Source organism: Marmota flaviventris, chromosome 3, assembly GCF_047511675.1.
Source record: "Marmota flaviventris isolate mMarFla1 chromosome 3, mMarFla1.hap1, whole genome shotgun sequence".
Taxonomy (NCBI): Eukaryota; Metazoa; Chordata; class Mammalia; order Rodentia; family Sciuridae; genus Marmota; species Marmota flaviventris.
The window spans coordinates 89,503,342-89,520,136 of NC_092500.1; the positions used below are offsets into that span (position 1 = coordinate 89,503,342).

General features: G+C 35.4%; 1 protein-coding gene across 1 annotated transcript in view; it reads right to left on the reverse strand.

The window, feature by feature from the left end:
- Positions 1–1,676: 1,676 nt before the first annotated feature.
- The window catches only part of Pde3a (phosphodiesterase 3A), a 318,404-nt gene continuing 303,285 nt past the window's right edge, over positions 1,677–16,795 (reverse strand). Inside the window, exon 16 of the mRNA XM_027934262.3 lies at positions 1,677–10,016. Within this exon, the coding sequence (XP_027790063.2) occupies positions 9,775–10,016 (242 nt within the window). The 3' untranslated portion in view covers positions 1,677–9,774. The remainder of the gene's footprint in view (positions 10,017–16,795) is intronic.

Here is a 16,795-nt window from a genome sequence, read left to right on the forward strand (position 1 = left end):
GCTGGTGTGATGGTGAGAGGAGCAATGTCAGAGGGAAGGCTGGTGGCTTTAAGCAGTTGTGCGAGGTTCCCAGTGACAGCCAGCCAGAACAAAGGACCTCAGCTCTATAGCTGCAAGGAATGGTTTTGCAAGAACCTGAATGAGCTTGGTAGTGGATTCCTGCCCTGCATCCTTGAAGATGGCTGGCAAATACCTTGCTCTTGTTCTTGTGAGAATCCCAATGCAGAGAACTTGGCCAAAGTGCATCTGGGTTTCTGATGCACAAAGCTGATAAATTTGCATTAAGTCTGCAAATTTGTTGCAACTTATTATGGCAGACATAGAAAGTGAAACTATCATCTTTGTCTACATCAATATCCACAAAGACTAGAGACTAAGCCTTCAATGAATTCATCTCTGACATCTGACAGGGAAAAGCTACCCAAACTGACAGCTATTCCACCCTAAGTGCTAACGGAAGTGTGAAGCAAACTATCTCTACCCACAACCACAACCCAGCTCTGTCTCATTCCAGTTGCCCAGAAGACTTCAGAGAGCCCCCGAGAAGGACAACAGGACTTTGAATCTGACAGATTTGAGTAGAAGTGGGCCTGGAGTTCCTCTTTAAGCCAGTGATGATGCCAGAAAGAAGGTTCAGGACATGAAATAGCTCCAGACAAAAATAAGCAACTGTTGCTTACATTCCTTCCAACAAGCAGAAGGTTTTCTAGTTATTTAAAACAACATTTCTAATCTTTTCATTGGTCAGGTTTTCATCCCCATATTCCAACCTCCTCCTCACATGGTGAGCAGGTGTGCCATGATCTGCTGAGCTGCATCAAGTGTGAGTTGGTGTGACCAGGACACACGAATCTGATCCCTGAAGCTTCTTATTTCAGGTAGTGGCTAGAGTCATTGCTTTCCTTGGCCATGGATCTCAGGATCCATCAGACTTACCCAGTGTCACTCCATCTCATTCTACATAACTTATCTTCTTATTAAATATCTTGTTCCTTTTGAAGGGAGGGTAGTTTCAGGTGAGTGTTAAGGGAAATTTAAAAAGAACAGGCTTAGAGCTTGGAGTTTTATTTTTCGAGTTATGGGAAAATCAATGTGTAGATTAAAGAATGAATTCCTTGGGTAGAAATCATGGTTTGCATTTTGTTTGAGGACTACACATAAGTTCATTGAAATAGTCTTGAGTGTTTTGAATCGTTAAACTATTCTATTTTCAAAGATGCAGAACAAACAAAAATAACTGAGTCTGTGTAATTCAAATGTTCCATGTGTTGGCATCCATACTATTTACAGAATTATAGAATTTATAGGATAAATGGCAGCACTATTTTACAGAATTCTGAAACTGAATGCCAGAAATGTGGGTATCTTGGTTTGAGGCTATTTAATTAAAGAAAAGTTAACGCATAGTAGCAGAAAGTTAGATTTTAATTAATGTGGCTAAGAATGTATAAGTGATAGGGAGAAGACATTACTAAAGGAATACAAGGTTCTTGAGGGTCTTTAGAGTCTCTAGGAAGGACAATGGATGTCTCACTAGGGAGTGGATTGGGTGCTAAGCCTTGTACTTGACATGGGAGGACAACATACTTACAGAAGACCAGAGACTATAGGTTGCAAAAATAACTACATCAAACGTGGTACCACAGAATTATTTTTATATTATACATTACCTTCACATTGTAACAACCACATCGATCATTTATGACACAATTTCAATAATTTTGAATATATATGCACTGTATATATATATATATAAAACCAAGAGGCACTTCCAGTAATTCTGGCAAAAAGAGAGCATCAGTATAGTGTCTAAGCTAAAAAGTAATAAAAATAAATACAATTTATCTAAGTTTTTTTCTGTACAGATTCTACTTTTTTTTACAAAACATTTATCAGCCATAAACTATGTCACTTAACAAATACTTGTAATTGGGTGACACTAAGTATTGCTACATATATTAAGTGCAAAGTACAGATGAAAGAACAAAATTTATTTCAATTGCAAAATGGTCAAGTTCCAATGTCTCACTCTTGTGTTTCTAAAAGAAGTTAATAAATTTGGCAAAGTTATGAACTAATGAACAAATTCAGGTTTGTTGAAAGTGGTAAGAATCACCTTGTTAAAAATTGTCTTGTACAAATGATATCCCTTACGGTGCCACTTTGGTTGGTGGTCCTTTGAAAATATTGCTCTTAGGAACACGAAATTATTTTAACCCCATTCTCTCGGGCTTAAAAAATATTCTAAAAGGTCAAATATTTGAGATATACTAATAAGAACTATCAATAACAGGTTTTTTATTGGAAAGAGGTAATGATTGATCAAAACAACTGCTCTGTCAGGAATCAGAAGAGATTTTCACACCAAAAACCAAATCAATCAGACCAATCAAAACCAAAAACATTAGATTCAGATTAAAGTTCTTCTGGTTACATATCCTAATATCATCATAGAAAACTTGGTTTCTGCTTTTAGAGATCCAGAATATTTATAAAAGCACCGATTTTCATTCTATGATTCGCATTATAAAAATCTCTAGAAAGAAACGTCGGGGTGTGTGAGGGTTCAATAATATTTATTTCCAGTGCTTGTCAACTAGCAAATTGTCCTTGTTAAAGTAAAAATGGTATGCATTCTTATGTGAGAATATATTAGGATATAAATTGACACTCATACATGAAAACTAAAACAGTTAAGCAAACATAATATGCCAAAAATGCCATGCAAATATTTTAGGGTATACAAATTAGTGATTTTTAATCTAACAAACAAATATATATTAAAAGTCAAGCCATTAAAACCCCCACCCACAAGTAATGTATAGATATTATTAGGGTTATTACTGAAGAATACCAATACTATAGTACTTGGGTTATGCTTTTAAATAGCTTAAATGAAATATGTGGCGTAACATATGGTTTTTAAGTCAGAGAAATAATCAGTTGAAAAAATTTAAAAGTGAGGTGACTAGGGAAGTTCTACCAACCAACAAGTTATACATACAAAGAGAACATCTTTAAACAATTATTTTAAATTTCACATTAAACATCTGACTAGTTTGCTACTATTCAGGGTGTAAAACTACTAGAATAAAATTTCTTCTCTTTAAGAGATATTTAAGCAGCAGTTTCTAAGCTCTAAGGGCTAATTCACATTCAGCATTCAGAAACATGTATGTGTGAGCATTGTAACAAATGAAATCAGGGCTGGAATATGGATCCATTAGGTCATAGCTAAATTGGTTTGCAATGATGACAGAAGGGTGCTTGGGATGTGCTTTGAATTTTATGTGATGTTCACATACAATCCTCAACTCTCTTTTTTTTTTTTTGCTGCTAAGTATCATGGACTTTACAATGAAACCTGGTGGGGTGACTTAGAACATAACATAAAAAGCATTCTTTATTATGGCACAGGAGAATTTCTGATCATTTCTCTTTACTAATGTTGAGCTAAGAGAAGTAAAAGTGACACAAAGTCATACTTTTTCTCTATAAAATTTAACTAGTTTTTTTTTATTGTTTTGTTGTTGCTCATTTGTTTTTGCCTTTTTTAAGAAGGAAGAATTCCCTGCTGTGTTTGGTTTCATTTGAAAGAGATATTCTCAATGTCTCTGAAAATGTAAAGCTTTAAAAAACTTTTTTATTATTTTTCTATTAATGCATTTCCAATTCCAACCTACCATGCTTGGCAGATGAATGCAGTAGGTATGGATAATCTACAAGTAATGCTTCATCTGTGAAAGTCAAGATAAATAATGTTTAATCTTTCCTAGTAGTTAAGTATTTGGGTTTTGTTTTGTTTTGGTTTGGTTTTGGTTTTGGTACCAGGAATTGAACTCAGGGACACTCGACCACTGAGCCCACATCCCTAGTGCCTCACTGTTTGTTGCTAAGGCTTTGAACTTGTGATCCTCCTGTCTCAGCCTCCTGAGCCACTGGGATTACAGGAGTGTGCCACTGTGCCTAGCAGTATTTGGGTTTTTAACTATGTTAGAATTTACTCTAAAAACTATAGGAATAGGCCACTTATTCTATAGCAAACTAAGCCATGATAAATTACTGGGTAAGACATTCTTTCATTTTGGAATATCTCAGAAGAGCTCAGACTATATACTTTGAATACTTAAATTTCTGGGGGAAATACATTTTAATCTACCTTATGTATTTATGGTAACTTCATCTTTTTTCATGAAGCATGAGGACATTGGAAATATAATTGAATCTTTTCAAGTTTTCTCATTACTAGTTCTGGTTATGTTAAAATATTCAGCATCCTATTACCATGGAACATCACTTAGTAAATTTAATAAAAACATTTAACATAGTTTTGATTCAAGAAAACAAATTTAAATATTCTCGATAGTATTTACATATGAAGATTTGATATTACTCTTTTTGAAGCAATTTATTTTGATTGAATTACTTTCATGATTAAAGAACCACTTCTTGAAGTGAAGCAATAAGAAAAGATGTTCAAACATGGACCTGACCAACATTTCTAGAAGGAGAAGGTTTGGCTTTTCTTGTCTGCTCCCCTCTTCAAGGAAGCAGAAATCCAGAGAGAACAATATATATCAAGGTAATCAACCTTAAACATGATAGAAGAAGAACTGGCTATCTTTAGACAGGAAGTTCGGATGCTTTTTGGATCTTTAAGCATGAATTAAAGACAATTTTGTTTTCCTTCTATACATGGTTCCATGTATTTTTTGGTCTTATGTACATTAAGATAAGTTATATTGTATCAATATTCTTGAATAAGCATATTGAGTTTCACCAAGTCAATAAAGCTGCAATCTTCATTTTTATGTCTTCAAACATACTTAGCACAGAAGCACACATACAAAAGCTCCCATCTTTTATACCACCATTGTTATCATGCTATAGAATTTTCTAGTGTGAACATAAAGATCAATTCAGGTAAGGCAAAAAGCACCATAAGGTAAAAGTAAATAGTGTTTAAACAGATACAATATGTTAGGTAATAGCACAAATTGCCCAACATCCATGGTGCACAATATAGAGAAAAAAAGATATTCTCTTTTTCATTGGTATAAAACATACTAATACACAAAACTTGATTTAAGTTATATAAGTCATAGTTAGCAATTTAGTTAACTTGATTTTTCATGTAAACACACCTTTCTGACTTCAGGAAAATTTAAAAGTAGAAATCACAATCAAGGTTTTCTTGGAAGCTGAGATTGTTAGGTGACAATAGTTTAGCTTATTCCCAACTGAATTTCCTATAAGAATTTGAATATTTTCTAGAGGAACAAATTTACATAATTTGAATATACAACCCCAAACTAGTATTTCCCCTCGATTAGAAATTCTAAGAAAAATTAATTTTGGAATGCTCGTCACCTAAAATAGTTAACGGGTTTCCTAATTTGAATTTGCTTAGTTTTTTTTTTTTTTAATGAAATGATCATATCAGCAAATTCATCATTTTACTTCATGGGGAAATCATGAGAGAGATCATGACTCCAGTGGTCTTAAAATATTTCATTGCTTATTAGCAGAGACGATAGAAGTTAAGTTTGGCTTCAAAATACATAGATATATTTGGCTTTTAATAATCTGGATTTGAGCTATTTGCAAATTTGGATTTTTTTTTCTATACATATTAGCTGATAGATCTGTAGAATAATGAAAATCTTGATTTACTCTAGATTATGAAAGTTTACAGACCCTATCTTATTGGAAACTTCTGCCAGTTTGAAAATGCAGTTTATTTAAAACTGGCATAGAAACTGGGGAAGGCATTAAATGGGAATCAGGGTTAGGAAGGAAGAGAAGGACAATAAGACTTTTATTATAGTTTTCAACATTATTCTAGAAATATCGTAAATAATGAGGACAGAAGTAATCCCTTGGAAGCACCAAGAATACCTCCCGAAATAGAATATGAGGATTTCTGGATTATTTATTTCTCATTAGTCGGAACTTGTTTATCAAACAATTACTTCATTTTAGAAAGCAGTCATTTCAAACTTTAGACTTTATTTACAATGATAATTTTCATATTTTATTACTTAGAAAATAATTTATACTTTTCCATCATTTAAACAAAGAATAGGCCTGAGTCTCATGCCTTTTGCACAGTTTTTACCTTCAAGAAAGTTCTCTGGGGAAAGAAAGGCAAGGGACATGGGGAGTCACAAATTAATAGCCTACATACATCTAATGAACATCTGCATGATACTCAATTCCTTATCTTATACTGGGATTGCAATGGTTTTGTTCTGGAATCCAACTAAAATGGAACAGACAAAATTCAGTATGTTTTTTAGAAAGTGGATACTTTTTAAAATATAATATGAGGAAATTCCTTCACATTTCAGATGAAGACCAATATAGACATATTCCTGTACAGAGCTAAAGTCTTCATCCTTTATTGAGAACAAAACCAGGTCTTATAAAATGACCAAAAAAAAAAAAAAAATACAGATAACCAAGAAAGCAAAAGTGGTGTTTTCACCAAGGAAATAATATTCAAAAGTCTGGCTTAGCTATATCACTAGAAAGACAGACAATCTATTAGCATGCTTAAAATAACATTGATAACAGAGAGAATATACCTGGACTTTTTCTTGACAGAGAACAACCTGTTCCAATTTTTCCTAATATTGATTTTATGGCTATCTATACAACGATCCTTCTCCCTAAGTGGGCTGGAAGTTCCTTCATTTGAAAGACCTGAGTTTATCTAATATGGCACCTAAAAGTAGGCTCATATAAAAATGTAGTAAATTGCAACAAAGACATTGGCACCACAGGAATTAAGCTCTGGATCTGGAAGTGAACACAGTAATATTGCTGTCACCAAGGAGGGGGATAACATCACAAGCAGAAAATATCTGGTTATGTCCCTAGGTGCATCTTTTAAGATGCACCAGGTATGTATGAAAGTCACACACCTGGTGGATTTCCATTCCTTTATTTCAATTGACTTCTAGCTTACATATAATGGTAATTTATTTTTTAAGAAAAAAGTTACTAAACTGCCTGGATTGATGAACATGATTCTGGAATAAGAGGTTCCAATTGATTTGGTCATTATTATTCCTCTTATATCATGTACCTTAAAACAAAACAAAACAACAAAAAAATCCAGGCAGTTGGCTGAGAACTCCATGGTGCCAGCCAGGCTGGCTTCTAAGCAGAAGGCTTTGCAGAATAACACTGCCTACACACAGAAAGGACTCTCACAGTGGCTCTGCCACCCGACTCACTCCACACCTGGTTTTTCCTCTTATTCATTTTAGAGATATATAGTCATATGGAGAAAGACAAAAGATTAATTCTAAGTAAACAGATGCAAAGAGTACGTGATTATAAATTCCTTTTTCTTTCTTATTTGTAAGGGTAACTGTTAACTTTATTGGGGAAATGTTTTTGACTCACAGTACATTTTGCAAACATAGAGAAACACAGGCAATTCTAAGAAAACGGGAACTCAGCAAATGCTAAATAACGATGACCTGGTGTTAACTGAGAAATACAAATTGAAATATATACTAATTATTTAGGTATTGTTTGCATCCATTTGATCATCTTTACATTTTCCTACTTAATAGAAAAATTTGCCTTGTCTTTACCTAATTTGAAAAAATTCCATGAATTATTATAAAGTCATGCTTTGGAAGGAAAGAATACACTATCCAGTCATGAGAAACAAAGGGATTTTTCATGTAAACACTCCTTTCTGACTTCAGGAAAAGTTAAAAGTAGAAATCACAATCAAGGTTTTCTTGGAAGCTGAGATTGTTAGGTGACAAGCAAGTGTGTATACAGAACTAAGAGTTGTAGTCCCAAAAACATTGGAGAGAAATGGACACCAATTACAACAATTTGATATCGGTTTAAAAAGTCTTTCATTTGGGAGGCAAAGACCCAAAATTAGTTAGCATTCAGTTAGCAAGAGTTACTACTGGGAAAAAAAAAAAATTCTTTACAGCATCCTCATTTAATTGGCAAGAATAACTATCAGATTATCTTTTAAATTAGAATAGGTAGATGAGCAGTTGTCCACAGACCTCTATGCCAATGAACTACACCCTCTTACTGGACCTGGAGATAGCTACAATGTATAAAAATGGTGATTAAAATATAACTTTATAAAAATGTTTCCCTTTTCCCTTTCTTTTCTTTAAAAAAGTGTTTAGTATCTACAGAAACAAACAAAAAATCTTCATATTTACATCATGATAACTATTCATGACATATATAATAATATGAAATAAAATATTGAAAGTGAGTATCAACTTTTTAAATAGAGGTTTGGCTCACAGCATAAACAAGTGTAGATAAACAAACAAACCAAAAAAAAAAAAAAAAAAAAAAAGACTTTCAATAACAGCCCCGTCCCTAAACAATCCCTCAGTAATCTTCCCTGCCAAAAAGCATGACAATGTGCCAGACTGAGATGGAAACTACCCCATGGCACAGCGTTAGAAATACCACAACAGGGGGTACAGCCTGACCTTCAACCCCAAAGTCAACCTTTAAAAGTTGCCAAGATCAGGCTTTCTTATGTCAACGCCCAAACCCTAGGTTGCCATCTTCTCCCTCATCTCTTGCTATATAACCCACAGTGGGTTTCCATTTGTCTTTTCATTTTTGACTACACATTTTGCAGCAAATTAAGGAGGCACGGGAGATCACTGTTAAATGTAATTTCCCAGGCCTTCTCTGGCATCCTTTTAGAACTCTCACCTGATGAAACCACCTGACTCCAGTTCCTTTTAGGTGTTTATGTATAAAGAATGCCATTCCCTTAAATGGTGTTTTGATCTTATGTGAGTGCACACACTCACAAACGGCTCCTATACATTCATTAGGCTAGTAGACTGGAAAATGCCTCCGTCTTCCAGGTTTGAGGCTGGTGGTACAGCGCCTCCAAGTGGTGTATAGCAGTAGTATCAATCAAATGGCCCATGAATGCCCTCCATCTGCCAAGAGGCCTTAATTAAAGCTAAATTGGAGGAGGGCATTTGGAATGACTGCCTTTCAAAGACACTCCAGAGTGAACTTCCTTCTCTTGTTCACATGTACTGAGACATCTGCTACAGCTATTCTACAAACTACTAAACCCGCAAAACTCTTTACATACGCACACACATGCATACAAGCACTCTTTCAACTAATACACACTCTCTCTCTCTCTCACACACACACACACACACACACACACACACACACACACGGTGTTGGCAGGATGTATCAGAATCCAAATAATGCTCTGGAACTTTCATCCCTCAGTATGAAGAGCTAAAGCTGCTTAGTTGGTAACCTACATTTGCTGCACCACATCGTTGCTAAGCTGCACCATTTCCCTTGTGATTTGTTTTCCTTTATGATTTATTATATCACAGTGACCACTATATTTCTTAATATGAATGTTACTTAATTGTGGAGCCAGAGATCCTGGCTTTCAGTGTGTTTGTGTGTATACGCACATGTGTGTGAAGGTTTGTACATGTTTCTACGTGGGACCTTATATATACACACACATATATAATATATCCTCCTTAAAAAAAAAATCTGTCGAAGCTGGTGTTGCAAATGTGAAAGCTTCTTTGAGCAAGAGTTTTTCGACAAGGTACCTCACTGTAAAAATAAACACATACAATGCGAAGAATCCCAAAATGCAATAGCCATTTGCCCATCTTCTCATATTTCTACAGTGTTGTGTCTAAGTGTTGTGCTGGCTTGAAAAAAGTCTGTGACAAATTAGTTTGGAAACACAGCTTGTTCTGTTCATGGTCACAGGTTGGGCTCTGGGGCCAGGCTCTCCTCTGCTCTTGGTTTCCCTTTCTCCTCCTCTTCTTCCTTGATGGCCTGGATCTGCTCTGAGGAGTACTGCTGAGGAGCCTGGTCCAGGGACTGGTTTTCTGTGCCCACCAAGTGCTGCTCATCTTCAATGACTTTCTTCCACATCTTGTGGTTCTGTAGGAGGTGCTGAGTTATTTGGCAGTAGATTTTCTTCCTCTTAAAAGTTTTCTTTCCTAAAAAAGGCCATAAAATTAGATGACTTATTCATGTGCTGAACACATAGAAGTTATTTCTTTGCATATTATTAATAGGATTTAAGAACCAAATGGATTCATATGGAGCTTTCAAGAATAAGGAAATAAGGGAAAATGATAATAACTAAATAACTATTAAAACATCACTGAGAAATAACTGTGCACAGTATCCAGTACTGGGTAATGTCCACACAGAGTTCTGCTGGTGTCTTGGTATTACTCCTACGACAGTTAAGACTTTCAAAACTTCTCACCTGGACCACTGGAATTGCTTGTTAGGTCTTCTTTTGTCAAAGAATTCAACTCTCAAATAAGTCTACAAAGCTAATCTCCTTTAAAATGCTTTTGATGTCAGACTTCTGCTTTGTGTGAACTAAAAAACGAATTTCAAACTCCATTCTAAGTTCTTCCACAAGCTGGTACAAACTCAGTTTTATGGTCTTCCTGTTCTACAGCCTGACCTCTGTCTATGCTTGACTGATCTGTTTTCTTTACATACCCTGGACTTTTCCACTTAGAAGCTGGTACTGCTCCTCCTTCTGAAATGCTTGTTTTAATCACTAAAAGTTCATATTCACTCATCAAAATAACCTCTAGTCAGATTTCACTTCTAAGAAATAATTTCTTTTCTCCTCTTAAAATTTTCATGTTCCTCCATACATACTTTCTAGAGTAGACGTTATTTCTTTTTTTCCCTCTTTGTTATTATTATCTCTTTTTCTGGTATCTGCATATTCAAAATTATTAGGGAAGAAGTTACCTCTCTTCCTTCAATTATGCAGTTCTAGAAAATGTGTCAAAGACTAGTTCCCCATCTACCTCCTGACAGCATGAGCTGTGTCACAGTGATTGGCTAATGGGTTGGCATGTGATCCAAGTCAGGCCAATCAGATTCCTTCCCCAGGAGTTTTTCTAGTGATGCAGTATGAATGTGGAGTTGGAAGATGGGGGTTGGAATCTATTCTCCTCTGTTTCTATATCTGGAATGATATGAACTTAGAGCTGGCTATAGTTTAGAGCTGGCTATAATTTATAGCTTGCTATAGAGCTGGCTTTACTTTATGAAAAAAGTAAAGTTAAAATAACAAATTAATGGGAAGGAGAGGCAGACAGGAGTAAAAGCAAGTAAACACTGCTAGTGGCCTACATTCTATTTACATGAAACCAATATTTTTCCCTTTCAGGATATACTCATTCAATGGGAAATCAGTAATTTATAACAAAAAGAGTCTTGAATAATGTCCCTCCTTAAAGAACATACCTTGTTCTCAGATATTTTAGGTATCAGATCATCTTCTAGATTATGGATGCTTTGATGGAGCCTTGCTCAGACCTATACAGACCTTATATGACAAGGCTCAGCATTTAATCAATAAATAATTTACATTTTCTTATTACCAGGAACAGTTTTCAATTTGAAAGTATTAAAAGACCTTGCTTTACCCCAAGGGTGTCTCTTTTTTGAGATTGCCCCATTCACCCTTGAATGTGAACCTACTTCCCTAAATAATCCCATTTATGCCTTTGAAAAGCAAAAGAAAAAAAGTATTAAAGATGAATTTTCAGAATTATAAGCACGTCATAGATACCAGGTATTGTGCTAGGTTCTGGTGACTTACAGACAAAACAAAACAAAACAAAACAAAAAAACCAAAAAGACTAATTACAGATGAATATCTGTAATCTAAAAACTCCAAATGCAAAATGTCCCAGAATCCAAAACGTTTTGTGTGTGAACATGATGCCACCAGTGAAAAATTTTACACTAACCTTATGTGATGGATCATAGTCAAAACAGAAGTCTACTAAAAATATAATATAAAATTACTTTCAGGTTGTAAGATATATGATAAATATGAAACACAAAATAATTTCATATTTAGACTTGGGTCCCATCCCCAAGATATCTTATTATATACATGCAAATACTGTGAAATCTGAAAAATACCAAATCTGAAGAAGTCTGGACCCAAGTATTTTGGGTAAGGGAGACTTAACCTACACCATATATGTCAGAAAGGAGCCTGCTCCACTGGGAAGATGGGGTGAATGAGTAGGTACATCTTTTTCAAATCTTACCAAGTCTCTGAAAGGTGATCCATGTGGGAGGAGACAGCAGGATGATGGTGGCTTGGACCAGGACAAGGTAATGGAAATGATGGTAAGTATTATGATATATATTTCTTAGGTAGAATCAACAGGACTTGGGAACCAATTAAGAGGTAGGGAATGAAGGAGAGAGAGGAGTCAATATAACCTTGAGCTTTCTGGGCTGAGCAGGTAAGAAGATGGTGGTAAGACATACATTAGATGAGGAGCAGGTCTGAGGAGTGTGAATAGGACCCGAGAACATGAGGTGTCTGGGAGAGCCCAGTGAGAGAGGTAGAGTAGGCAGAGGCTCTGCACTTTAGGAGAGAACAGACCTCCCTTCTAAGCAACTGGAATAGAATTCTTGGTACTTTCCTCTGAGTGACATTTTTAGACTTAGGCCAAGAAATTAGAATTTAGACAAAGATCCTACCATTAGACTATAAACTTGCCCAGCTTAGCAGCTCTTTTCTCCTCTTTTGTGTACAAAGCAAGCCTCAGACTTTACCAAGTATCCAGTAAGATACTTTCTTGCTTACATTCACTTTCTTACATTCACTTTCTTACTTACATTCCATAGTTGCAGGTAAATGATGAAGTGTTGATGAGAGGTAAGAATAACAACGATAGGAGTCCACAGGAAATTCTGATCCAATTGAGACCACATTAAACTAGTAATAGTGCATGATCAAAAGGGGTATCTGGATCTACTTAATAAAATAGTTATGGTTTACAATGCATATCCTCGAAAGAAGAAAAAAGCCCAGGTGGGGGGAGGGGGCAGATATTAATAACAGAAACAAAACCAAAGCCAATTGCTATGGGATGCGTCAAAGAATCTAGACCTCTTGGAGGGCACCTACCAACATTTTTGTGGAAGTGCTAGTGATTTTTAACAGTTTTATAAAATACCTAACAGAATTTTTTTGCATTTAAAGGATAATAAGATCAACTTTTAAAACACAGTATAGAAAAGGGAATTGCTTTTGAACCACACAGACACATAAAAGTCATTAAGTTGAATAAGTCCTAGGGAAAATGAAAACAGAAGAATTATGAGCAAGAATTTTCAAATATTTATTTACTATGTTTAACATTTATTCATGACATGGACCCGTCAATCAAACTTGTATCGACTAAGTGACAAACACTTCTCTGGATGTTGTTGAAACAAAGATCAATTAGACTCACAGCTTGCCTTAAAGCATCTCACACTCTAAGAGAGAAGGCAAGAAGGCAGAAACTGAATGAATACCTGTGCAGCTTCAGACAGACATACACATGTGACCAATACTGCAGTGCTATTGCTCTCAGCTTGACTAAATTTTAGAAAGTTTTTTTCCCCTGTCTATAGGGGAAAAAAGTATACAGAGTCGTTTTCATCACCACCACCACCCCGCCCCGCCCCGATTTCCCTCTTTTTAGAGCATTTACTTTAGATAGTAAATTTTCTTTGTACCTGTGCAATTTAGATGAATCTTCTCCCAGCCTGTAGCCAGTTTTACAATCCAGGAATGTTGCTATCAGGGACCTGGGATACATTCCTTTGCATGGTAATCAAGAAAGATAATGCCAATACAATATTGACGACTATAAATATAATGTATACACCAGATGTCTAGCAACTTCACACTTATTATTTTAAGAAAGTAGATCTAATTTAAATATTCTTATTATAGAATTTTAAAAATGAGAGAGAAAGAAGGAAGGAGGGAAAGGAAAGGGGAAAAGGGAAATAAAAGAAACCAGAGAGGGAAGAGAGAAAGAAATGGGGAAGGGAAGGAGAAGAAAGTTCTAGGATGGCAGGAGCCTACCTTCAATATGCACCAATTAATGCACACAGATGGCCTAATCACATCACCCAACTCCCCGCAAGGCCTCTCAGTTTAACTAGCTACAGTCAGTATTTAAAAACTCTCCTGCTTTTTGTTTCAGAGCAGTTCTGTTTTTCTCCTTTACTGCAATAGTCTAGACTCCAATTGCAACCATCCTGAATAATGCTTTCCTTGCCATTTAAAAGAGGTTGTGTGTTATTTTTCTTTAATATATCAAACTACGGCAAAATACAAAACCTGTGGGACAATAGATAGAGATCTTTTTTCTTTTTCTTTTTAAAAGACGGGGCACCTGAGCTGGAAGGAAATCATGAAAATTCACCACATTGGATGAAGAAGGGGCAGCAGCACTGCATGGGGCCCTGGGGAATGATCTCATATATCCATTTCTTCATCTGAAAGCTTCCTAACAAGGACAGTATTTTTTTTAAAAAAAACTAAAATACATACACACTTCATTGCATATCCTCATTTCTTTAATGACATTTTTTTTTAATTTTCTATCAAGGTCAATAAAAATATTCATACATCCAAGTTTTAAAAGCAAATTTAAAAAATAATTCTATCAGAGCCATCTACTCATCTATTTCTACTTTGATTTTATTGCATTTCAGCACAAATTAGCTTCTATTGAGAAATTTTAAAATGTTGACATGCTTTTTTACTTAATCCTTTGAATCAAAGGAGTGACAGATGACCATTGGCTAAAGGTCAGTTTTGAATCACTGTTATAGGAAACATGCTATTGCTCAAGGTGATCACTCCATCTTAAAATTGTACACACTTATGGGGAAGAAACTAACAAAAGCTCAATTCTTCTCCTTTTCCTTTTGGGGCAGTCCCCATGAGAGCAGCTGTTCTCTTATTAATGCTGTTAAACATTAGGAATAAACCTCTCTGGGATTATACTGAATAAGGTGACGTAGAAGGAAGTTTGTACCAAATAAATGTGCGTAGATTAAAATCTGCAGGTGGTCTAAAACATGCCTATATTGGGATCCAAATTGTTCAGCACTGGAACCTTTTGAAATGAGAACAAAGAGCCTTTCATTGCTTAAATTCTAAATGCAGCTTAGTACTTCATTAGAAACCTCTTAGTTCGCCGTAGGAATCTTTCAGATTTAATTATGAGGTGGGGTAAAAACCTTCATTCCCTAGGACACCATACTGAAACATTTTATCCTGTGTTTCCTGGGAGATCTCCAAGTTTTGCAAATTGCAGGAGTTATCAATGCACATTAAGTTAGTTCTTTTCTGAAATCTAAGTCAGGCCAAATCAAAGTAACTATTTCAGCCAATATGAATGGTGAAATTAAAATTACTAAAAGCCCAAAGCAACGGAGCTAAAAATGAGAAAAACTGGATTCTTCCTCCTGTTCTATAACCTGGAGATACTGCTTAAATTTCAGAACCTTAGTTTAGCTATATTTAAAATGAGGTAGCTAATTGAAATTCCATTACTCTATGTGGTCAATATTTAGAAATGCTCACATTGCTCAACATTTACCTTTTTTTTTTTTTTTGGCTGTGAGGAATACTTTAAAGATAGTATTTTGAAAGCTTCAGTGACACTTCACTGGGTGGTGTGTTTTAAATTTTAATGAAAGGTTCCAGTTAAATTTTGAAAGGCATTACAGAATCCACATAATTCTCATTGCTGCTTTAGTAAATTTGATAAAAATGATAAGGTCAGAACACTGACATATCAGAATCTGGATGCCAGTATGATCAACCAGCCCCAGCCCGACAGACAAAATGGAAGGAAACATTTCATTTCAGCACTTGCTACCAAAGCCTAGGTTGATCAGTTGAGTCTCTTATATAATGTCCTTGTCTGGGTCCTTCCATTCCAGATCCCTGGATTATTTTTTTTTGTTGTTGTTTTTAGTGTATCTGAGTTCAAATAGCAACCAGTCAGGGCCCACTGGAGGAAAGCTCTTCCAGAGGCTTAGCTGACAAACACCTTCCAATGTCATTCAGTGGAAAAACTGTCTTATTCTTAATTATACAGCAAGCTACTTGGGCTCTTTGAAGAGAAAACTAACACATGGTCATTAAATAAATGAATAAATAACTCATGAATTCAAAGTCTTGCCTCCTGGCTCTGAATCCCAAGGCCAACACAAAATTTCTGATGGAAATCTTTTTATAAGCATCACAGAAATATAATAACTTTTACAGAATACAACTTTTGTTGTTGTATAGAAACAACTTTTCCTTTTACATTCCATTCTGTACAGAAGTTAACAGATAGGATAGGACAAACAATAATCTAGCATAAAGCCAAATTTGCCTCTCTTCTAAATTGATAATGACCTCTTCACCTATGCTGGGTATGCTGTCAACAGAGGCTTATATACAAAAGGGAAAATTAATCTATACAACATACAGAGGCTCCTTTCTAGATGGTTGAGATGAACTAAGGTAGGCATTATCCTGGCTGTGATAAAAATAGGAGAGAAATAATCAGGATTTTTTTCATTGGTAATATTTTAATCACGTCTTTGAAAAATATTAAGGTTGCACTTTGTCTACCTGGGCAGGTCGACAGAAAAAAACACTGTGTTCTCCTGAAAACAGGGGCAGTATCTGCACGCTGTCATTTTAAAGGTCATGAGTTTTACTAATTATGCTATCAGTCACTACTTTTTGTCTCATGGCAAGAGAAATAAGAAAAATAAATAATTTTTTTATATTCATTTAATTTAAGTTGGATTAGACTGGTTGCATGATGCACCCCAAGCCAAGTAGAGCTGTAACTTATTTTCATTGTCATTGCCACTCACCTGGTCCAAAGTCATAGACACCTCACTCAGGAAACTACAATGGTCCTCT